Source organism: Ranitomeya variabilis, chromosome 5 (genome assembly GCF_051348905.1).
Source record: "Ranitomeya variabilis isolate aRanVar5 chromosome 5, aRanVar5.hap1, whole genome shotgun sequence".
Classification (NCBI taxonomy): Eukaryota; Metazoa; Chordata; class Amphibia; order Anura; family Dendrobatidae; genus Ranitomeya; species Ranitomeya variabilis.
In genome coordinates this window covers 369,096,862-369,121,971 of record NC_135236.1, presented here as the reverse complement: position 1 = coordinate 369,121,971, position 25,110 = coordinate 369,096,862, and the positions used below count along the sequence as shown (strand labels likewise).

General features: G+C 42.6%; 1 protein-coding gene across 2 annotated transcripts in view; it reads right to left on the bottom strand.

The window, feature by feature from the left end:
• Positions 1-25,110, bottom strand: part of GRM8 (glutamate metabotropic receptor 8) — a 1,957,382-nt gene that overhangs the window by 513,121 nt on the left and 1,419,151 nt on the right. For both annotated transcript variants that reach the window (XM_077264926.1, XM_077264927.1), the window contains exon 7: positions 23,448-23,648. In XM_077264926.1, the coding sequence (XP_077121041.1) occupies positions 23,448-23,648 (201 nt within the window). The remainder of the gene's footprint in view (positions 1-23,447; positions 23,649-25,110) is intronic.

Sequence of the window (25,110 nt, the reverse complement as noted above, 5' to 3'; positions counted from 1 at the left end):
AGCGCTCGTGCGGTCAGCAGCATTATTACACACAATACTTTGGATTTATCATTAGGAAAACGGTCAGCATGCACATCAAAATATAGCATACATTGATTCACAAAGCCACGAAATTTGCCGCGATCACCATTAAATCTGAATGGGGGCAACTTAGGTGGGCTAGCTGGTGGCGGTTGCCCAAAGGGTAAAGTCACTTGTGCAGCTATTTGCGTGCTTATGTCCTGAAAAGCCTGTCCATACTGGGACTCTATGCCAGCAAGTTTGTTTTCCTGGGCTGCCAAGCGGTTGCTTAAATCCTGCAAAGTATGTCCAAACACTTGTTGATTGTGTTCAAAGCTTCCAAACTTCTTTTGGAGACCTTCCACATCTTTCTGCAGTGATCTAATTATGGAAAACTCCTGCTCTAATCTGCTTTCTGCAGTCATTGTTCCAGCAGTCTCCTTTTTTTTTAGGCTAGAGTATCCTGTAATAATTATAGGGGATAACTCAGCAGACTATTTGCGTGGAACAAGACAACTACAGGACACAGTTTTATAAGTGGTAAAGTCAATATTATTACATGGTGATTCAAACAGGTGCAGAGAGAAACTCAAGTCCACAACACTTGGTGCAAATATCAAATGCAGCTCAGCAGTCTATAGGAAACTTCAGAGGAAAATGCAATCACGCAGAAAGTCTATGAAGCACAATTATTCTTGAGGATACTTGACACGAATAAGTCCTTGCTTAGTCCAAAACACAGATAGATAGGCTTATAAGGTAGTTCAAACAATATCTTAGCTCAACCAGGGAGGTCTGGGTAACTGTTGTGAATTCCGTTCTCGGGCTCCTTCCTGTGGTCGTGAATGGTACTTTGTTGAGTTCTGTTCGTGGGCTCCCTCTGGTGGCTTTGAGTGATACTGCTGGTCTTTAGCTGGGCTCCCGCTGCCTCGTTTTCTGCTGTGCTGCTGCCTATTTAACTCCACCTAGATCTTTACTTGTTGCCAGCTGTCGTTGTATTCAGTATTGGTTCAGATCTCTCTGGGACTTCTCATGTGACCTGTCTCCTCTTGCAGAAGCTAAGTTCATGCTAGTTCATTTTTGCTCACTGCTTTTGGAAAATGTTTCTCAGTATATGTTAAGTTCAGTCCAGCTTGCTTATATGCTATTTTCTTGCTAGCTGGAAGCTCTGGGGAGCAGAGTTGCTCCCTCACATCGTGAGTCGGTGTGAGGGTCTTTAGTATTCTCTGCGTGGATATTTTTGTAGTATTTTATACTGACCGCACAGTTCCCTTGCTATCTTCTTACTATTTAGTACTAGTGGGCCTCCTATGCTAAAACCTGTTTTCATTCCTATGTTTGTATTTTCCTCTGAACTCACCGTCATTATTTGTGGGGGCTGACTTTACTTTTGGTGAAATTTCTCTGAGGCAAGTGAGGCTTTTGTTTCTCTCTAGGGGTAGCTAGTTCTCAGGCTGTGAAGAGGCGTCTAGGGGGAGTTAGGTACGCTCCACGGCTGCCTATAGTGTGTGTGATAGGATCAGGGTTGCGGTCAGTAAAGTTTCCACGTCCCCAGAGCTTGTCCCATATTTCTGGTTTACCTATCAGGTCATCTCAAGTGTTCCTAACCACTAGGTCCATAACAGTACAGCTGGCCCATAAAGTGTTAATGCCTCACAAAAGAGGGATAACAGAAGTTCTGAGCTCATTTTTTTTTCTCTGCAGTGTGTTTTACTTCTCTCCTCCCCTTAATCTCTGCGTGGTTCAGGACTCAGCTGCAGATATGAACATTCAAGATCTGTCCTCTAGTTTGGATCATCTCACTGCAAGGGTACAAAGCATTCAGGATTATGTAGTTCAGAATCCTATATTAGAGCCTAGAATACCAATTCCTGATTTATTTTCTGGAGATAGATCTAAGTTTCTGAATTTTAAAAACAATTGCAAATTGTTTCTTGCTCTGAAACCCCGCTCTTCTGGTGACCCTACTCAGCAAGTTAAAATTATTATTTCCTTGTTACGTGGCGACCCTCAGGATTGGGCATTTTCCCTGGCGCCAGGAGATCCTGCATTGCTAAATGTAGATGCGTTTTTTCTGGCACTTGGATTGCTTTATGAGGAGCCTAATTCAGTAAACCAGGCAGAAAAGACCTTGCTGGCTCTGTCTCAGGGTCAGGATGAAGCGGAGGTTTACTGCCAGAGGTTTAGGAAGTGCTCTGTGCTCACTCAATGGAATGAGTGTGCCCTGGCAGCAATTTTCAGAAAGGGTCTTTCTGAAGCCCTTAAGGATGTTATGGTGGGGTTCCCCACACCTGCAGGTCTGAATGAATCAATGTCCTTGGCCATTCAGATTGATCGGCGTTTGCGGGAGCGCAAACCTGTGCACCATCTGGCGGTGTTCTCTGAGCAGAAGCCTGAGTCTATGCAATGTGGTAGGATTCTGACCAGAATTGAACGGCAAAATCACAGACGTCAGAATGGGTTGTGTTTTTACTGTGGTGACTCCACTCATGCTATCTCCGAATGTCCTAAGCGCACTAAAAGGTTCGCTAAGTCGGTCACCATTGGTACTGTACAGCCTAAATGTATTTTGTCTGTTACTTTGATTTGCTCTTTGTCATCCTACTCAGTTATGGCTTTTGTGGATTCAGGTGCTGCCCTGAATCTGATGGATTTGGATTTTGCCAGGCGCTGTGGTTTTTTCTTAGAGCCTTTGCAGTTCCCTATTCCACTAAGGGGAATTGATGCTACGCCATTGGCCAAGAATAAGCCTCAGTACTGGACTCAAGTGACCATGTGCATGACTCCTGCACATCAGGAGGATATTCGTTTTCTGGTGTTACATAATTTGCATGATGTTGTCGTCTTGGGGTTGCCATGGCTGCAGGTTCATAATCCAGTATTGGATTGGAAATCAATGTCTGTGTCTAGTTGGGGTTGTCAAGGGGTACATGGCGATGTTCCTTTGGTGTCAATTGCTGCTGCTAGTCCTTCTGAAGTCCCTGAATTTTTGTCGGATTACCAGGATGTATTTGATGAGCCCAAATCCAGTGCCCTACCTCCTCATAGGGATTGTGATTGTGCTATAGATTTGATTCCTGGTAGTAAGTTCCCTAAGGGTCGACTTTTCAATCTATCTGTGCCTGAACATGCCGCTATGCGGAGTTATATAAAGGACATATTCGCCCATCCTCGTCACCATTGGGAGCAGGGTTCTTTTTTGTGGCCAAGAAGGATGGTTCTTTGAGACCCTGTATTGATTATCGCCTTCTTAATAAAATCACGGTCAAATTTCAGTACCCTTTGCCTCTGCTGTCCGATCTGTTAGCTCGGATTAAGGGGGCTAGTTGGTTCACCAAGATAGGTCTTTGAGGAGCGTATAAAACAGGGCGATGAATGGAAAACAGCATTTAATACGCCCAAAGGCCATTTTGAGTACTTGGTGATGCCATTTGGGCTTTCTAATGCCCCTTCAGTTTCAGTCCTTTATGCACGACATCTTCTGAGAGTATCTGGATAGATTCATGATTGTATATCTGGATGATATTTTGGTATTTTCTGATGATTGGGAATCTCATGTGAAGCAGGTCAGGATGGTATTTCAGGTCCTGCGTGCGAATGCCTTGTTTGTGAAGGGCTCTAAATGTCTCTTCGGAGTCCAGAAGGTTTCCTTTTTGGGCTTTATTTTTTCCCCTTCTACTATCGAGATGGATCCAGTTAAAGTCCAGGCCATTTATGATTGGACTCAACCTACATCTGTGAAGTGTCTTCAGAAGTTCCTGGGCTTTGCTAATTTTTACCGTCGCTTCATCGCTAATTTTTCTAGTGTGGTTAAGCCTTTGACTGATCTGACCAAAAAGGGTGCTGATGTGACTAATTGGTCTCCTGTGGCCGTTAAGGCCTTTCAGTAGCTGAAACGTCGATTTTCTTCGGCTCCTGTCTTGCATCAGCCGGATGTTTCTCTCCCTTTTCAGGTCGAGGTTGATGCTTCTGAGATTGGAGCAGGGGCTGTCTTGTCTCAGAGAAGCTCTAATGGCTCTGTGATGAAGCCATGTGCTTTCTTTTCAAGAAAGTTTTCGCCTGCCGAGCGTAATTATGATGTTGGTAATCGTGAGTTGTTGGCAATGAAGTGGGCATTTGAAGAGTGGCGACATTGGCTTGAGGGAGCCAAGCATCGTGTGGTGGTCTTGACGGATCACAAGAATTTGATTTATCTCGAGTCAGCAAAGCGGCTGAATCCTAGACAGGCTCGATGGTCGCTGTTTTTCTCCCGTTTCGATTTCGTGGTTTCGTACCTCCCGGGCTCTAAGAATGTGAAGGCTGATGCCCTTTCTAGGAGTTCCTGAACCGGCTGGTATCCTCAGAGAGGGGGTGATTTTGTCTGCCATCTCCCCTGATTTGCGGCGAGTGCTGCAGGAGTTTCAGGTCGATAGACCTGACCGTTGTCCACCGGAGGGACTGTTTGTCCCTGATAGATGGACCAGTAGAGTTATTTCCGAGGTTCATTGTTCAGTGTTGGCGGGTCATCCTGGGATTTTTGGTACCAGAGATTTGGTGGCTAGGTCCTTTTGGTGGCCTTCCTTGTCGCGGGATGTGCGTTCTTTTGTGCAGTCCTGTGGGATTTGTGCTCGGGCCAAGCCTTGCTGTTCTCGTGCCAGTGGTTTGCTTATGCCTTTTCCTGTCCCAAAGAGGCCCTGGACGCATATTTCCATGGATTTTATTTCGGATCTTCCGGTCTCTCAGAGGATGCCTGTCATCTGGGTGGTTTGTGATCGTTTTTCTAAGATGGTCCATTTGGTGCCCTTGCCTAAATTACCTTCCTCCTCTGATTTGGTTCCGCTGTTCTTTCAGAATGTGGTTCGTTTGCATGGTATTCCGGAGAACATTGTGTCTGACAGAGGGTCCCAGTTCGTGTCCAGATTTTGGCGATCTTTTTGTGCTAAGATGGGCATTGATTTGTCTTTTTCTTCGGCTTTCCATCCTCAGACAAATGGCCAAACCGAACGAACTAATCAGACCTTAGAAACTTATCTGAGATGTTTTGTTTCAGCTGACCAGGATGATTGGGTGACTTTTTTGCCATTGGCTGAGTTCGCCCTCAATAATCGGGCTAGTTCGGCTAGTTTGGTTTCGCCTTTTTTTTGTAATTCTGGTTTTCATCCTCGTTTTTCCTCAGGGCAGGTTGAGCCTTCTGACTGCCCTGGTGTGGATTCTGTGGTGGGCAGGTTGCAGCAGATTTGGAACCACGTAGTGGACAATTTGGCGCTGTCACAGGAGAAGGCTCAGCGCTTTGCTTGCCGCCGTCGCTGTGTGGGTTCCCGACTTCGTGTGGGGGATCTGGTTTGGTTGTCTTCTCGTTATGTTCCTATGAAGGTTTCCTCTTCTAAGTTTAAGCCTCGTTTCATCGGTCCTTATAAGATTTCTGAAATCCTCAATCCTGTGTCATTTCGTTTGGACCTCCCAGCATCTTTTGCCATCCATAATGTGTTCCATAGGTCATTGTTGCGGAGGTATCTGGTGCCTGTGGTTCCTTCTGTTGATCCTCCTGCTTCAGTGTTGGTCGAGGGAGAATTGGAGTATGTGGTGGAAAAGATCTTGGATTCTCGTGTTTCGAGACGGAAGCTTCAGTACTTGGTTAAATGGAAGGGCTATGGTCAGGAGGATAATTCCTGGGTTGCTGCCTCTGATGTCCATGCTGCTGATTTGGTTCGTGCCTTTCATTTGGCTCATCCTGATCGGACTGGGGGCTCTGGTAAGGGTTCGGTGACCCCTCCTCAAGGGGGGGTACTGTTGTGAATTCCGTTCTCGGGCTCCCTCCTGTGGTCGTGAATGGTACTTTGTTGAGTTCTGTTCGTGGGCTCCCTCTGGTGGCTTTGAGTGATACTGCTGGTCTTTAGCTGGGCTCCAGCTGCCTCGTTTTCTGCTGTGCTGCTGCCTATTTAACTCCACCTAGATCTTTACTTGTTGCCAGCTGTCGTTGTATTCAGTATTGGTTCAGATCTCTCTGGGACTTCTCGTGTGACCTGTCTCCTCTTGGAGAAGCTAAGTTCATGCTAGTTCATTTTTGCTCACTGCTTTTGGAAAATGTTTCTCAGTATATGTTAAGTTCAGTCCAGCTTGCTTATATGCTATTTTCTTGCTAGCTGGAAGCTCTGGGGAGCAGAGTTGCTCCCTCACATCGTGAGTCGGTGTGAGTGTCTTTAGTATTCTCTGCGTGGATATTTTTGTAGTATTTTATACTGACCGCACAGTTCCCTTGCTATCTTCTTACTATTTAGTACTAGTGGGCCTCCTATGCTAAAACCTGTTTTCATTCCTATGTTTGTATTTTCCTCTGAACTCACGTAATTATTTGTGGGGGCTGACTTTACTTTTGGGGAAATTTCTCTGAGGCAAGTGAGGCTTTTGTTTCTCTCTAGGGGTAGCTAGTTCTCAGGCTGTGAAGAGGCGTCTAGGGAGAGTTAGGTACGCTCCACGGCTGCCTATAGTGTGTGTGATAGGATCAGGGTTGCGGTCAGTAAAGTTTCCACGTCCCCAGAGCTTGTCCTATATTTCTGGTTTACCTATCAGGTCACCTCAAGTGTTCTTAACCACTAGGTCCATAACAGGTAACAGTCTCAGGTTCTTGCAAAGCAGCAACAGCTTACATGTCCAGAAAATGCAGATGGAAGTAAACACGAGCAACAGATGAAGGAGGATTACTGGAACTGGTGTATGCAGCAGGAACTCAGAGCAGAGTAGCAGGATAACCCCACAGGTTCACAGGAGCAGGTAAATAGCCAGGGAGTCACCAGAGGTCAGGAGCTGGATGCAAGGCAGAATACTCTAGCACAGACTGAAGGCTGGGTTGGAGTTTTATAGCAGGAAGACACAGTGCACATGAGACCAAAGACGCCATCTTGGAATAGGGCAGTAATGCACAAAAAGGTAATAAAAAATATTCAGAGTCCTGACATGCAGTTTATGGTGCAGTTTTATTGCAGTTTTTGGTGCAGTTTTTGGTGCAGTTTTGATGCAGGTTTTTGGTACGGTTTTTGATGCAGCTTTGGTGCAGGTTTTGGTGCAGTTTTTGGTGCGGTTTTTGACGTGGTTTTTTATTCCATTTTTGGTGCAGTTTTGATGCAGTTTTTGGTGCAGTTTTGATGCAGTTTTTGATGCAGTTTTTGGTGCAGTTTTGATGCAGTTTTTGGTGCAGTTTTTGGTGCAGTTTTTGGAAATAAATAAATAAATAAACGGAAAATGTGCATGATTTGAATGGAAACATGCATGAAAAAACGGATTCAGAGGCCGGATTCATCATTTCACATATCAGTTTCATCCGTTTTTTGCCAGATCTGTCGCTGTGCGTTTTTTCGCTGGACAGAAAACCGTTCCTCTGTATGTGTTTTCCGTCCGGCGGAAACAGCTTTTTTGACGGATCCTGCAAAAAACGGATGAAACGTGTGGCCAACAGGCGCAATCCGGCACTAATACAAGTCTATGAGCAAAAAACGGATCCAGCAAATGTGCTGCCAGGATTTGTTTTTTATCCATAGACTTGTATTATAGACAGATCACAATGGATGGCCACACATCGCATCTGTCGTGCAACGTGTTTTGATGGAGCATCAGCACGGAAAAACGTTCAAGTGAACTTTTTTGTCCGTCGCGTCCACCATTTTCTACAGTGCATGCACGGCTGAAACTCCGCCCCCTACTCCCCAGACTTCAGAATGGGCAGCGGATGCATTTAAAAACTGCATCTGCTGCCCATGTCGTGCACAAATTTCATAACGTGCGTCGGTACGTCGGCCCGACGCATAGCGACGGACCTGTACTGATGCAAGTATGAAAGAGGCCTTAATGAGCGCTTAATTTTTAAAAAAATGGAAACAAACGGCGTGGGCTCCCGCGCAATTTTCTGCGTGAGAGGGGGAAAGCCGACGGCCGGGGGCCAATATTTGTAGCCTGCTATGAATATCAGCCCGCAACTGTCTGCATAGCCTTTACTGGCTATTAAAATAGGGGGACCCCCCAAAAAATGACGTGGGGTCCCCCTATATTTCACAGCCAGAAAGGCTATGCAGACAGTTGCGGCTGATATTCATAGCCTAGAGAGGGGCCATGGATATTGCCCCCCCAGGCTACAAATACCAGTCTGAAGCCGCCCCGGAAATGGCCCCGGCAGCCCACACAGACCCCCTGCTGCCCACACAGACCACCGGCAGCCCACACAGAGCCCCGGCAGCCCGCACCGACCCCCGGCAGCCCGCACAGACCCCTGGCAGCCCGCACAGAGCCTCAGCATCCCACACAGAGCCCCGGCAGGCCACACAGAGCCCCGACAGCCCGCACAGAGCCCCGGCAGGCCCGCACAGACCCCTGGCAGCCCGCACAGATCCCTGGCAGCCAACACAGAGCCCCGGCAGGCCAGCACAGACCCCTGGCAGCCTGCACAGAGCCCCGGCAGGCCCGCACAGAGCCCCGGCAGGCCACACAGAGCCCCGGCAGGCCCGCACAGATCCCCAGCAGCCCGCACAGAGCCCAAGCAGGCCCGCACAGACCCCTGGCAGCCCGCACAGAGCCTCGGCAGGCCCGCACAGAGCCCCGGCAGGCCACACAGAGCCCCGGCAGGCCCGCACAGATCCCCGGCAGCCCGCACAGTGCCCAGGCAGGCACACACAGACCCCTGGCAGGCCCTCACAGACCTACGGCAGCCCACACAGACCCCCGGCAGGCCCGCACAGACCCCCGGCAGGCCTGCACACACACACACGCAGTCTCTGCCCATGCACCACCCACGCACCATCCACACTCCTTTATAGTGCATAATTGCACTATAGGAACTTCCGATTCCGGTATCTGATATCGCAAAAGTATTGGAACTCGGTATAGGAATTCCGATACAGCGAATATCGGCCGATACCCGATACTTGCAGTATCGGAATGCTCAACACTAGATGTGATGATTGGAAAATACTGACTTGCAAGTAACCATAACTAAGCTGTTGTCCAAGATATAAAAAATTTTAATTTTAGTAACATGGTAGTGTTAGTGCACAGACACGATAGAAAAATGATGCAGATGTTACTTGCCCTCATGTTACTTATACACAGTGACAAAACAATTCACATTTGTTTAATCAGAAAGTATCCACATAATTGCAACATAATCCCAAATATTAGAACCATAGAGCATCATAAAAAGTGAAAAAAGCCTGAAAATTCATTATAAGACTTCAATAACAGCACCAAACAAGAAGCAAATAATTGGTAGAAAGAGCACACAAAAACCCTTCTCATACAAACTCCCTAGAATGCACACAAAGTACATATAACCAGATTCACACTTAGCTAAACATCCCCATATTATGACAGGTAAGCATCTAGGCACAATGGTATAAGAATACAAGAAAATTATATTAAAGGGAATCTGTCAGCAGGTTTTTGCTATTTACTCTGACAGTAGCATAATCTCGGGCACAAGACCATGATCCCAGGAATGTCTCACTTTTTAGGCTGAGTATTGTAGTTTCTATTTAAACAGTGAATTATCAGCAGGAGATTAACACTGCCTGGACTACAGCTCATGTGACCAGCAGTCAGGCTGTGTAACCCCGCCCACCAACACCTAGTAGAAGCTTGCTCACAATGTACAGTGTACACAGGAAGCTGCCAGTCAGGGGTGCGGATGGGGTTATACACAGAGCAGAAGTCTTAGCTGTGCTATATCTGCATTAGAGAAAACAGGTATTCTATGAAAACTGCACCAAGCAGTCCAGTAAGTGATATATCCCCGGAATCAGGCTATCTTGCCATATGTTATGCTGCTCTTAGAATATATAGCAAAAATCTGCTGACAGATTCCCTTTAAAGGATATTTTTGGTGAATAGAAAAAAAGTCATTTTTTTAATGTCTGGCATTACTGTTCATCCAAATTTTAGAGAAAAGGATAACATGGCAATGTCACTCAGCCCATGGGCAAGAATGGCACTGTTTTTGTACAAGTAGATATTATCCTCAGTCTTTTCTGTCCTCATACAACCAAATAACATGTTTATATGCTGAGACATAATTAAATACCGCAGCATAATTATGGTATTCCGAAAATCATCCTCTGGTTTATATCTGGAATTTACTGTTTTGGATCTGCATGTAATAGCAGACAGGATGGTTGTAGTTGTAGTTACCACTGACACTTCTGAAAGAAAACGGTACTAGACAGATACTCAGACATTCACAACACAAGCTCCTTCCTGCATGCATGAGCAGAGCTATGGGGGAAACAACTATAATTATCTGACACTACCAAGTCTCATAGCCTGCTATAACAAAACGGAGCACACTAGGAGAAGTCAAACAAGAAATAAACTTTACGGTTGTTTGAAAGGAAAGCTATGTTTTTTTTTTTATTTTTGCCAATTACAGTATCTCTTGTGAAACATCTAATTTCCTTGTCCTTTCATCAGTTCTTATTTTCCACCTGTGATTAATGTTGGTCAATGAGTAGTGTTGAGCGATACCGTCCGATACTTGAAAGTATCGGTATCGGAAAGTATCGGCCGATACCGGCAAAGTATCGGATCTAATCCGATACCGATACCCGATACCAATACAAGTCAATGGGACTCATGTATCGGATGGTATTCCTGATGGTTCCCAGGGTCTGAAGGAGAGGAAACTCTCCTTCAGGCCCTGGGAACCATATTAATGTGTAAAATAAAGAATTAAAATAAAAAATATTGCTATACTCACCTCTCCGACGCAGCCTGGACCTCCGCGAGGGAACCGGCAGCGTTGTTTGCTTAAAATTCGCGCGTTTACTTCCTTACTTGAAGTCCCGGCTTGTGATTGGTCGCGTGCCGCCCATCGCAACGCGACCAATCACAAGCCAGAACGTAATTTTAATATCCTGAAGGACCTAAAATTACATCACGGCTTGCTGTGATTGGTCGCGTCGCGGCCACATGGGCGACGCGACCAATCACAAGCCGGGACGTCACGGGAGGCAGGACAAGCGCGCATTTTAAAATGCGCGCGTGTCCAGCCTCCCGTGACGTCACGGCTTGTGATTGGTCGCGTCGCCCATGTGACCGCGATGCGACCAATCACAAGTTAGAACGTAATTTTGAAATCCTGAAGGACCTAAAATTACGTCACGGCTTGCTGTGATTGGTCGCGTCGTGGCCACATGGGCGGCACGCGACCAATCACAAGCCGGGACTTCAAGTAAGGAAGTAAACGCGCGAATTTTAAGCAAACAACGCTGCCGGTTCCCTCGCGGAGGTCCAGGCTGCGTCGGAGAGGTGAGTATAGCAATATTTTTTATTTTAATTCTTAATTTTACACATTAATGTTGTTTCGATACCGATACCCGATACCCCAAAAGTATCGGATCTGGGTATCGGAATTCCGATACCCGCAAGTATCGGCCGATACCCGATACTTGCGGTATCGGAATGCTCAACACTATCAATGAGTGATATTATCCGTATTGGTGGTTTCTGTATCATGAAGTATTCAAGATACATCATATTTTTTAAATTCACCCCTCTAGTTGTGCGGATATCTACTTCCGCTTCTGTTTTCATATTGCACTTTCTTGTTGCTTTATAACTATTGCTATGGGGGAGCTTAACCTAAATATGTAAAGTGAACTTGTAGGCAAAGCTAGGCCATTTAGTCTTTACCTATGAACCATTTCTAACTACATCCTATTTACAGTGGGGCAAAAAAGTATTTAGTCATTCAGCAATAGTGCAAGTTCCACCACTTAAAAAGATGAGAGGCGTCTGTAATTTACATCATAGGTAGACCTCAACTATGGGAGACAAACTGAGAAAAAAAAATCCAGAAAATCACATTGTCTGCTTTTTTATCATTTTATTTGCATATTATGGTGGAAAATAAGTATTTGGTCAGAAACAAAATTTCATCTCAATACTTTGTAATATATCCTTTGTTGGCAATGACAGAGGTCAAACGTTTTCTGTAAGTCTTCACAAGGTTGCCACACACTGTTGTTGGTATGTTGGCCCATTCCTCCATGCAGATCTCCTCTAGAGCAGTGATGTTTTAGGCTTTTCGCTTGGCAACACGGACTTTCAACTCCCTCCAAAGGTTTTCTATAGGGTTGAGATCTGGAGACTTACTAGGCCACTCCAGGACCTTGAAATGCTTCTTACGAAGCCACTCCTTCGTTGCCCTGGCGGTGTGCTTTGGATCATTGTCATGTTGAAAGACCCAGCCACGTTTCATCTTCAATGCCCTTGCTGATGGAAGGAGGTTTGCACTCAAAATCTCACGATACATGGCCCCATTCATTCTTTCATGTACCCAGATCAGTCGTCCTGGCCCCTTTGCAGAGAAACAGCCCCAAAGCATGATGTTTCCACCACCATGCTTTACAGTAGGTATGGTGTTTGATGGATGCAACTCAGTATTCTTTTTCCTCCAAACACGACAAGTTGTGTTTCTACCATTTTTCTTGTGATCATTCTGACCCCACGGGGTGGGATTTTGCATGGAGCCCCAGATCGAGGGAGATTATCAGTGGTCTTGAATGTCTTCCATTTTCTAATTATTGCTCCCACTGTTGATTTCTTCACTCCAAGCTGGTTGGCTATTGCAGATTCAGTCTTCCCAGCCTGGTACAGGGCTACAATTTTGTTTCTGGTGTCCTTTGACAGCTCTTTGGTCTTCACCATAGTGGAGTTTGGAGTCAGACTGTTTGAGGGTGTGCACAGGTGTCTTTTTATACTGATAACAAGTTTAAACAGGTGCCATTACTACAGGTAATGAGTGGAGGAAAGAGGAGACTCTTAAAGAAGAAGTTACAGGTCTGTGAGAGCGAGAAATCTTGATTGTTTGTTTCTGACCAAATACTTATTTTCCACCATAATATGCAAATAAAATGATAAAAAAACAGACAATGTGATTTTCTGGATTTTTTTTTCTCAGTTTGTCTGATATAAATTACAGACGCCTCTCATCTTTTTAAGTGGTGGAACTTGCACTATTGCTGAATGACTAAATACTTTTTTGCCCCACTGTATATACATGCTTTCTGCATCAAATAAAGGCAGGTTTGAAAAAGGAAAAAAACAAAATCCTATCTAGAAAATAAATACCAAAAAATTACCAATAAATGTTAAATTAATGAATATAAATCATAAGCATAAATATAAATCATAAATGATCCCCCCAAAAATGTATTAAACATATGATGAATTGATTATATTATTTTTTAAATGCATAAAGCAAAATGACAGGGATGAAGTCATAGCGAAACGTGCCTTGAAGTGGTGTGTGCGGGGGCAGAGGTGCATCAAACCGGTTGGTATTTGTGGCTGATCTTTGGGCATTTATATATATTTTTTTTATGTCCATTTATTTTACCTTAATCCACATCTTAATCATGAAGTTCTATTAATATGAGCACTTGCCACTTTATAAACGAATTTCATTTGATTGGTACACACTATTGATTTTTATGTATATGCACCCCTATTCTTAAATTGATGTTTAATTTATTATCATGAGATATTTTTCATACAGCACTTTGTTTATATATGAATTTTGCATGATCTGCATTATATGTAATATATTATTTATTTATTATTATTTTTTTTATCTGGGGTTTATATTCACACATTTAATTATTTTTTTATGTATACAATCAGCCGCTATTTAATATAAAAGAAAAAGAAAATATATATTTTTAAATTTTTTTACGTTTTGTGTCATATTACCAATTGGCCTGACATACCCTGCCCCTGTATACAGGATTATTAAATGATATAGTTTCTTTTATATTTTTTTATTTTAATCTATTTTAATAAAATTTCTTGTTTTTATTGTGGTATTTTGTGTCATTTTGCTTTATGTATTAATAAAATTATATAATCAATTTATCATAAGTTTAATGAATATTTTTGGGGGGATCAGGTTGAAAAAGGGTCTTCTCAAATCTGCTTTGTAGAGTCTGCCATTTAGGCCGGTTTCACACGTCAGTGGCTCCGGTACGTGAGGTGACAGTTTCCTCACGTACCGGAGACACTGACACACGTAGACCCTTTAAAATCAATGCATCTGTGCAGATGTCATTGATTTTTTGCGGACCGTGTCTCCGTGTGCCAAACACGGAGACATGTCAGTGTTCATGGGAGCGCACGTATTACATGGACCCATTAAAGTCAATGGGTCCGTATAAAACACGGACCGCACATGGACGTTCTCCGTGTGCAGTCCCTGTGGCGTGCAGGAGACAGCGCTACAGTAAAGCGCTGTCCCCCCTACATGGTGCTGAAGGCGCCATTCATATCTTCCCTGCAACAGCGTTTGCTGCATAGAAGATATGAATAATAGTGTTTAAAAGAAAGATCTATCTGTCCCCCGCCCTCCCACCCCCTGTGCGCCCCCCGCTGTTCTGAAAATACTCACCCGCCTCCCTCGCATTGTCCTGTCCTGGCCGCACCTTCTACTGTATGGGGTCACGTGGGGCCGCCGATTAGAGTCATTAATATGTGGCTCCACCTCCCATAGGGGTGGAGCCGCCTATTCATGACTGTAAATGAGCGGCCCCACATGACCGCATACAGTAGAAGGTGCGGCCAGGACAGGAAGCAGCGACAGCCAAAGAGGGAAGCGGGTGAGTATTTTCAGAACAGCGGGGGGGCGCACAGGGGGTAGGAGGGCGGGGGACAGATAGATCTTTCTTTTAAACACTATTATTCATATCTTGTATGCAGCAAACGCTGCTGCAGAGAAGATATGAATCGCGGATTCAGCACCAGATGCTGGTACGTGTGGTACCCAGCACGGTGCGTGTGGTACCCAGTGGACACACGGGCGGCACACGTGTGCCCCAAGTGTGCCACACTGATGTACACCAGAAACGTACCGATTGTTTCTGGTACCGGAATTATCTAGACGTGTGAGACTGCCCTTATATAATAGAACAAATAGCATATCAAGCTTAGAAATCAGATAGGGCCATTATAGTAAATGGGGTATACGCGGCATCACTGGTGACCAGCATGTAGGAGGTCTGACACATTTGTTATTTTTCCAACAAGCACAGATGTAAATGGAGCCTAATATAATGCATACCTCCCAACTTTTACAGAAAATAAAGAAGGTAAATTTTGGTCACATCCCTCAGCCACACCTCAAGCCACATCCATTTAAAATGTCTTTCTACTGGGACCAGAGGAGATGTTGGCAGTGGCCGTGAGGGACATTCAGCAGAGACTGCAGGGTGTCAATCCAAATCCAGGACTGTCCCGCTAAATCCAGGACAGTTGGGATTAGAGATGAGCAGATTGAATCACGTGAATTCGATCCATTGTTCAGTTCAGGGGTACCTGGCACAAGGACAAAAGGTCCTCACATCTATTATCCTCTGGTGTTCCAGGCACTGCTTTTGATCAGCCAGGGTTGGAGCAACGTCATCTCTGTGTCCTGCTCATCTCGAGTTGGCAGCTGTGGATTATTTTTTGTTCCCTCATTCACAGTCAGAGCCGCCAGAACTTATTCACTTTTATGTAGCTTCACTATATGACATAAAGCTTTTTTGTGTCTTTAGCACCATATTCACACATTGCAGAAATACTGTGACTTTTGTTTTCTGCAGGTTTCTGCACCACACGACGTAATAACAATCTTCTCCCGTTATTGCATTTGCTGCATTTTTTATGCCTTTTCTCCTTATGTGATGCATTTTTGCATTAATTTTAAGTAGTGTTTTTAAGATTTTATTGTGCACTTAAGAAAGTAACTGCAACTTTTTACATACATCTTTTTTTAGACTCACATAGAAACCTCTAGAGGGAAAAAAGCACCATAAAAGGACAGTTTAGCAGCGTCTTTAGATGCACAGGGGTGCAGTATTTCTGTTCAAGAAAAAAGCAGCAGAAAAACTTATCATTGTTGCTACATGTGAGCATGTCCTACATGTCCAAGCAAAGTTAATGCGATATCATGAAAACTTCTGCCCCTAGTGCATCTAAAGACATTATACTGTGTAGTATCCTCTATACGCTTCTTTTTGGAGTCTGAAAATAAATGCTGTTGTATTCTTAAGAGCAGAATTCAATCTCTTCTGAACTAGTAAAACAGCATTAAAATGCTGCATCTTATCTGCACAAAAAACGGATCAATTAAGGGGGAAAAGCATGAAAGAAGCACTGCAAACATGAAATAATTAGACAGGATTGCTATTGCGTCGACAATTGCAGAAAACGTGCAGAAAAAATTCAGTAGAAGAAACACAGCATTCATGCTACATGTGAAACACGGCATCAGCATTACTTTTTTATTACATTTTTATGGGTTTAATGGAGACAAAAAATCAATACTAATCTGATCACTATGATGAAGACAGACATAGAGTTAGTTGAAGTTGGGACAATGCCCTGATCTGCCAGGATGGCGGGATTGCCTGCTCAAATGGAGACAGTCTTGCTGAATCCGGGACGGTTGGGTGCTGTTCATGTTGTATGTCTTAGAAATTCTTCACTAGAATCATAATTGATTGACACAACAAAAGTTATTATGTGTCCTTAAAAAATGTGAGGGATATAGTGGTAAATTTGTGTGATCCAGAAAAAAACCCAATGTAGACTACAATGCTATATAATAATATTCACTGCTCCATCCATTCATGGTATATGAATACATATATGTCCAAAACTCCATTGTTGCACAGCCTAATTGCTAAGGTATCTGAAAACTTCTTGCTATTATTACTTCCCTCAGTTCCAGGTTTATAACCTAATTATTACATTATGACAGGATCAAAATAAATAGAAGTGGGTAAATAAGTTTAATGCGAAGCCAGGCTCTTTGAAGAGAGGTTCTCATAACGTAATGTTGCTAACTGGCATTTAAATAAACCATAGAAAGCTCCAATTAGCCTGTAAGGGACTTAGCTCTGCACCAGCAGTTGGGTCCGAAGTGAGTTGTGAATTCTCAGCACTCTTGGCGGCTTTCTACAGCCACCCAGGGCAGCACTTGTAATCATAATGTGAGATCTTGCAGGTTATCATCGAATCTCACAGTTCAGACTGAAGAAGTGCCGTTGGCAAAATGAAAGCTTCTTTAGAAAATAAATAAGAATGACAGGTAATGTTCAGTTTAAGTTTTTATTTTTCTACATATCATTTTAGTTGACTTTTTGTATAATTTGTTTTGACATTTTTTCGGATGTGTTTGTTATTAAGATTAGATCAAATATAGTTAGCCTAAACCTAGAGGAGATAAGCTAAAGAAGAAGATTACGGTGAGAGAGCTGGCTCATATTTGTATGTTAGACTCTTTTCTCTTCTTTAAAGGGAATCCGCCACCAGGTTTTTGACACCTAACCCTAGAGCAGCACAATTTATAGATACTGACCCCTATTCCAGTGATGTGTCTTTTACTGAGCTGCTTGCCATAAATTTGATAAAATCACTGTATTATTAGCAGGACATTTTTATTAGGGGCCAGTAAACCTACTGCTATGTAGTTCTCCATGTTCATGAGCGCTGTACAACCTAGGCCCCAGCTTTCATTGTCAGCTTTCTGCCTATGCACAGTGTACACAGAAAGCTGTCAGTTTAGTGTTAGTTTAGTTTAGTGTTGTCAAGCTCTCTGTCCCTATGTCATGCTTCTCACAGATGGGGGATCAAAAACAGACAGATTTCCTGTAAGCCACCTCTTGGATGCTTTACATTAGGCAAATTTGTAATGCCCCATTCCAATATTTAACCCTGGACATATTTCATCTCACAATAACTATTCCTATATTCTAAATGGCGAGAGTGTTAGGTGTCGAGTTCCCACAGCTGCACAGGGGGAATCTCGAACCATGTCCACTGCGGTCTCTCATTCTCCTCCAGCCACAGTGAAGACATCGATCCCAGCATCTGGCTCAGACTGATACTGTGCGCTTGGTTACTGCTGCCCTTCTAGGCTCTGCCTTTGTAGCCAGCACTGATCAGCAGCGAGCAGGCATTTCTGGGACTGAGTCCTGCTTTTCCCATACTCTCATTGGAGGTCGGGGATCACATGCTCAGGTCCTTTTGCGACTCCTATTGGACCATCAGGAAGGTCCCGGAGCGCTACGGCTATAAAAGGTTTGCATGGCCGCTCATAGTGTAAACCTGCTAACATGTGTGTGTGGATGTATGCCTGTCAATGTATGAAAGCTCCGAATCATTCCCCTTCCGAGAGTTGTTGACTGCTCATGAATGGTGGAGCTACCTAGCACCTGACAGTGCGATCCTGCACATTTAGCACAAGAGACTGCGTCTATTAGCAGCGACCAATAGTGCGCCACCCTGCGCAAATAGTGCGCTTTCCTGGCCCAAGTTTGAGTGTATAGTGGTTTCTGCCAGAGTGGCACTGCATGCACTCTTGTGCGGTGAATCTTTAATTTAGTTAATTCCCTGACACCACTGTAGCGGTGATGAGCACAAGAGGTCTAGAAGGACTCTTACCCTGAGTTTTGGGGCAAAGTTCTGTGACTCCTTGCTTGCGCTCTCTGTGCGGTACCGCGGCCCTGTGATGCAACAGGGTTCGCTTCCTTCACACCAGGTGAAGCTAACCCGTGTGTGTCTTCTCTTAGTACCCCTATATAGTCCGTCATTACTGAGCAGCAGGTGTCTTTTCTGCACGGTGGACCCCGGACTGCGAACGCATCTTATATCGCCTCTAATTAATATTTGGTGCATTCCGCCAGTCCTAACAGAGAGTATTGAACATTCCTGTTTTTTGTGCAAATATATAATAAATGTGATGGATATAAATTGTGGTTTATTACAAATTAGAAACCAGATGCAGAACTTTTAAAAATAATCTTTTTAATCCACAGCCCAACTACAACATGCAACTATGACATTGAGCCATTAGTGTACCTACAATGAAGGCTAGAGGTGTCCGGCTACTGTACATTATGCCATCCCACACCATAACCCCACTGGTATGACCGGAGTGATGTTTATTCTTGAAGGCCTTCCAATGTTGTGGAGTGTATACTGAGAACAGGGCACAATCCAATTATAAACTGAAACTTCTATCACTTCTCAGCAGGCTCCATGGCAAAATATTAGTAGCATTTATAAACGGAGTTCTTCTTTGACTGGTTGACACATCCCATAGCTCTTTTGGGTTATTCTTGAATTGTTCCAAGCAAGTATTATCAGGGATTTTTCAGATAACTGAAAAGGCAATATCTAGAGTAACATGATCTTTTAAATAGCTTTAGGGTAGAGCTGCGCTTTCATAAAATTTCAATGTTCTTGCATTGACAAAGTTTAAAGTGTGTAAGTTATTTATAGTTTTTCATACATTTTTACCCTATTTTAAAAATCAACCAATTGTTTAAGCAAACAAATTGTCTACACGCTATGTTACTAACTCAAATAGCCTAAATACCAAATAGCTACCTGGAGAATATCTATAGCAACTAAGCACTTTGGGTATTTCACCTGAAGCTAAAAACAGTTTCCACATAGAAACTAAATTCAGAATGACCTTGTGCATTTGGAAAAGGCTGCAAGCTGCGGTCACTGATGTGTATGGTGATAAACAGTGTTGCTGATATCTATTAGGTTCAGAGGCAGTGGAAGTGCATAGACTATGACCGCAGATATTCACGAAGAATTCTTACAGGAGCGACAGTCAGTAGAATTCCATCTTTCACTGCTGTATACAAACTATTCCTGTTTTAATCACAGAGTTCACTATTTCAGTAATTACCCAAAAAGCATACAACATACTGTATGTATACATAGCAAATAGATTTAAGAAAAGTTGATGTTTTGTTTTTGCATTCAAACAATTAAAAAATATTAGAAATATATTAAAAGCTTCAAAATAATTACTAAAATATTTTGCACAATGCAAGAGAAATAATTGAAATGAATAAATGGGAACAAATGTAATAAACAAGCACTAAAGCGCCTGGTAAACACCTCCCATAAGAGTCCCGCTGCCTCTTCATTTTGGTAATTGTCAGTAATCCTCTTTAACCCCTTAACGACCAGATTTTTTTTGGTTTTGCATCTTTATTTTTTGCTCCCCTTCTTCCCAGAGCCATAACTTTTTTTATTTTGTGGTCAAAATAGCCATGTAAGGGCTTGTTCTTTGCAGAACAAGTTTTACTTTTGAACGTCACCAATTGGTTTTACCATGTTGTGTAGTATAAAATGGGAAAAAATTTCAAGTGCAGTGAAATTGCAAAAAAATTGCAATCCCACACTTGCTTTTTGTTTGGCTGTTTTACTAGGTTCACTAAATGCTAAAACTGACCAAACATGACCTGACCTTTCTCCAGGTCATTATGAGTTCATAGACACCAAACATGTCTAGATTCTTTTTCATCAAAGTGGTGAAAAAAAAATTCAAATTTTGTTAAAAAAATAAATAAATAAATTGCGCTATTTTCCGATACCCTTCTCCATTTTTTGTTATTTCGGGTCAGGTGAGGGCTTATTTTTTGTGTGCCGAGCTGGCGTTTTTAATGATACCATTTTGGTGCAGATACGATCTTTTGATCGCTCATTATTGCATTTTAATGTCGTGGCAACCAAAAAAACCATAATTCTGGCATTTTGAGTTTTTTCTCGCTACATCGTTTAGTGATCAGCTTAATCCTTTTTTTATTGATAGATCTGGTGATTCTGAATGCAGCTATACCAAATATGTGTATGTTTGATATTTTTTATTGTTTTATTTTGAATGGGGCGAAAAGGGGATGATTTGAACTTTTATATTTTTTAATTTTTTTTATATTTTTAAAAACATTTTTTTTTACTTTAGGCTTGCTTCAATAGTCTCCATGGGAGACTAGAAGCTGCCACAACCCAATCGGCTCTGCTACATAGAGGCGATGATCAGACCGCCTCTATGTAGTACAGTGTTTCTCAACTCCAGTCCTCAACACCTCACAACAGGTCATGTTTTCAGGATTTCCTTAGTATTGCATAGGCGATGGAATTAATGCTTGAGCAGGTGATGAAATTATCACCTGTGCAATACTAAGGAAATCCTGAAAACATGACCTGTTGTTGGGTCTTGAGGACTGGAGTTGAGAAACACTGATGTAGTAGAATTACTCACTTGCTATGAGCGCCAACCACCAGGTGGCACTCATAGCAATCCAGCTATGACAACCATAGAGGTCTCCAGGGGACCTCTGGTTGTCATGCCTATGACCCGCGATCACATGACAGGGGTCACTGGTGGGCGGATTTCTGGCCCTATGGCTGGAAGAGCGAGTTAAATGCTGCTGTCAGCGTTTGACAGCGGCGTTTAAGGAGTTAATAGCCGCAGGTGGAACCCAATTACACCCGCGACTGTTCCGGGCACATGTCAGCTGTTCAAAACAGCTCACATATACCCGGAAAGATGTGGGCTCACCTCCCACATCAAAGGGAGGGAGTCTGACATCAGTGTAAATTTGCGTCCAATGTCAGAAAGGGGTTAAATATAAACCCCCCACCCCAGTCATATACTCTCTTAGTGCACCGCGCCGGTCCCACAATGCCATGTTGTGAGCGCAGCTACCGACTGGCCAGAATCAGAAACTACATCACAATCTCTCAATGCAGTTCTATGACAGCCAAAATGAGGCCAGAACGAGGCTCTCATAAACTTGTATTGAAAAGTAACCTCCGCATAGCTCCATGAAACTGCCCGGCTGGTCACTTTTTGCCGGAGACCCTGGAAATTGATGACGGTGGCAGGTGAGTATGAGAAAGGGGGCTGGCTAATTGCATTTAAATAACCACTCCAGCAGTGCAATAAAAAAAAAACATTGGAGTGGTGCTTTAAGTCCCAAAGAACCCTTTACAGTACACTTACAGTTACAAAAAAAATCTTGGTGTTATCATAGACAAATATTTTTATTTGTGTAGAGAAATAATTTAACCCCTTTCTGCCAGCTGACGGAATAGTATGTCAGCTGGCAGTATCCCCGCTTTGAGGTGGGCTCACCGCTGGAGCCCACCTCAAAGCCGTTACATGTCAGCTGTTTTCAACAGCTGACATGTGCCTGCAATGGGCATGAGTGGAATCACGATCTGCCCACACCCATTAACTAGTTAAATGCCGCTGTCAAACTCTGACCTCCGTCATGTGATCGGGGGTCATCGGTGCATTAGCATCACAACCAGAGGTCTCATGAAGACCTTTATGGTTGTTGATGATGGATTGCTATGAGTGCCACCCTGTGGTCAGCGCTGATAGCAATGCTGTAATTCAGCTACATAGAGGTGATCTGTGCATCACCTCTATGTAGCAGAGGCGATTGAGTAGTGGATGTTTCTAGCCTCCCATGAAAGCTATTGAAGCATGACAAAATTAAAAAAAAATGTGTTTAAAAATATATAAAAGTCAAATCACCCCCCTTTTGCACCAATCAAAATAAAACAATAAAACAAAATCAAACCTACCCATATTTGGTATCACCGCATTCAAAATCGCCTGATCTATCAATAAAAAAAGGGTTACCCTGATCGTTAAACGCTTAGCTAGAAAAAAATCAAAAACCGAAAATTACGCTTTTTTGGTCGACACAACATTGCATTAAAATGCAATGACGGGCAATCAAAAGAACGTATCCGCACAAAAGTTGTATAATTAAAAATGTCAGCTCAGCACAAAAAAAATAAGCCCTCACCAGACCCCAGATCACGAAAAATGGAGACGCTACCGGTATCTGAAAATTGCGCAATTTTTTTTTAAACAAACTTTGGAATTACCACTTAGATAAAAAAGAACCTAGACATGTTAGGTGTCTATGAACTCGAAATGACCTGGAGAATCATAATGGCAGGTCAGTTTTAGCATTTAGTGAACCTAGCAAAAAAGGAAAAAAAAAAACAAGTGTGGGATTGCACTTTTTTTCGCAATTTCATCGCATTCTGGATTTTTTTTCCGTTTTCTGTTACATAACATGGTAAAACCAATGGTATTGTTCAAAGGTACAACTCATCCTGCAAAAAATAAACCCTCACATGGCCATATTGACAGAAAAATAAAAAAAAGTTATGGCTCTGGAAAGAAGGGGAGCGAAAAACGAAAAAGGCTCCGGGGGTTATGGGGTTAAAGAAGGGCACTAATTATTTTTATCAATGTAGTATATGGGCTGTCCCACTTTTAAAACACTTTTAAAACACCTCTCTATCAACCAAAGCAAAGAGTCTCTCATAAAGAGACAATCAAACACCGAACAGAGCTGGGTTAGGCCTTGGAAAATAAACAAATTGCAATTTAGATTTTAGATGAATAATATTGTTATCACTGTGATTCTTTATAACCTATGGGTGAAGTTTGTGGAATTTTGATGGATCAAAGGACCTGAGCTCCCATGATCATCAGACAATAAAAATGCCTGCCAAAAATGAAAACATCATCTTCAAAAATTAGTTACCGTTTAAAGAAATTAATTATTCCTTTTATGCAATATTTCTATAAAGATAAAATATATGTGGTGTAAACTTACCATTAAAGTTGACAGCCCGGATATAACTAAGAAGGTCTTTTCCATCCACAGGTTTCATTCTCGAGCAAAGTCCCAAATAACCAGGGCAGAAATCTCTATGCATGCTATGGAGTGCATGAGCCATTGAGTACACTGCATCGATCACAAACTGAACCTTCCCCTCTTGTTCATAGCTAGAATTTCTCCCAATTCGTTCTAATCCTGAAATAAAATATTAAATGAATGTTTAATCACAGACAGTATTCCAGGAACACAATTTAATTGATTTTTATTCAGTGGATGACATACTGTAAAATGTCTTTAAACATTAAAAGAAGCTTGACAATGAAGTTTTGATAATGTACCGGATTTTAAAATGACTATAGAAAAGTATGCAAAATACCATTATAAATGTAGAAAATACTAAAACACTAATAAAATGTGCAGCTATCGATACCGTCTAAGGCCACGTTCACACGCTCAGTATTTAAACAGTTTTTTACCTCAGTATTTGTAAGCCAAAACCAGGAGTGGGTGATAAATGCAGAAGTGGGGACGTGTTTCTATTATACTTTTCCTCTGATTGTTCCACTCCTGGTTTTGGCTTACAAATACTGATGTAAAATACTGACCAAATACTGAGCGTGTGAACATGACCTTATAGTTGGATATTTCTACTAAGGGTTATGACGAGGCTACATAAGAGTGGTAGATTTTTCTGCAAGGCTCTATGTTCTAGTTTATGTTTAAAGGTATTTTCCTAAAAGGACAAGGTTTTACACTAGAACACCCAATAATCAGGGCTCCAAGATTCTAAGAACAGGATTCTGCAGCACCCCATCTCTGATAGAGGGGAAGGAAGCATGATCAGTCTCTGCTCCATTCATTGTCTATACAATATACAAGACATTCAAGACATGGCTTTAAAGAGTTCTGCTCTTGGAATTTGGAAGCTCCGTACTTTGGATTGCTGGTATCCCAGCCTCTGTCTGGACCCACAGTGACCAGCAAGTTATCTCATAGCCCATTGATTTTGGTCAATCCTCTTTTAGGGATGATTTCAACCAGCACGTGAACTACAGGAAACCAAGATTTTCTGGTAATTGACCCCTTGGGATTAATAATATAAGTATTTTAATAGCTGAACATTATAAGGACATTTACAATGTCTATGAAATGAAAGCACTAATTGGAAGGAGATACACATTTGTGCTCCAATCACATGAGAAGACTTGGAAAGGATAAAGAAAAAGAAAAGAGGATGCAAAAGAAATTTGTATAAAGCACTTGTACCTGCATATTCAGGAATGAAAAAAGTGTACAAAATGTATAAAATTGTATGTAAATAACTATGTAATTGAGATAATTATGGCATGCTCTCTAGTTAGCATAGCTATCTGACTGATACTAAGAATAGATCTGTGGATCAATCAGAGGTCAGGGTGTGCGCCATATTGTTTGCATGCCCATATTATTGGACTAGGTAAAAAGAAGGTTATTTTACATGTAAACTGCACATGGAAGCAGTCTATTGAAACAGAAAAGTGGATGGTAATAAAGCTATAATACAATTAATGAGAAAAGAACTGAAACTATGTGTGTAGTTGTTACTAAAATGCTTTATTTCAGTGATTTTGTACCTACTGGGGGGCAGCTATCATTCTTAGTTTCTCGGCTTTATCTT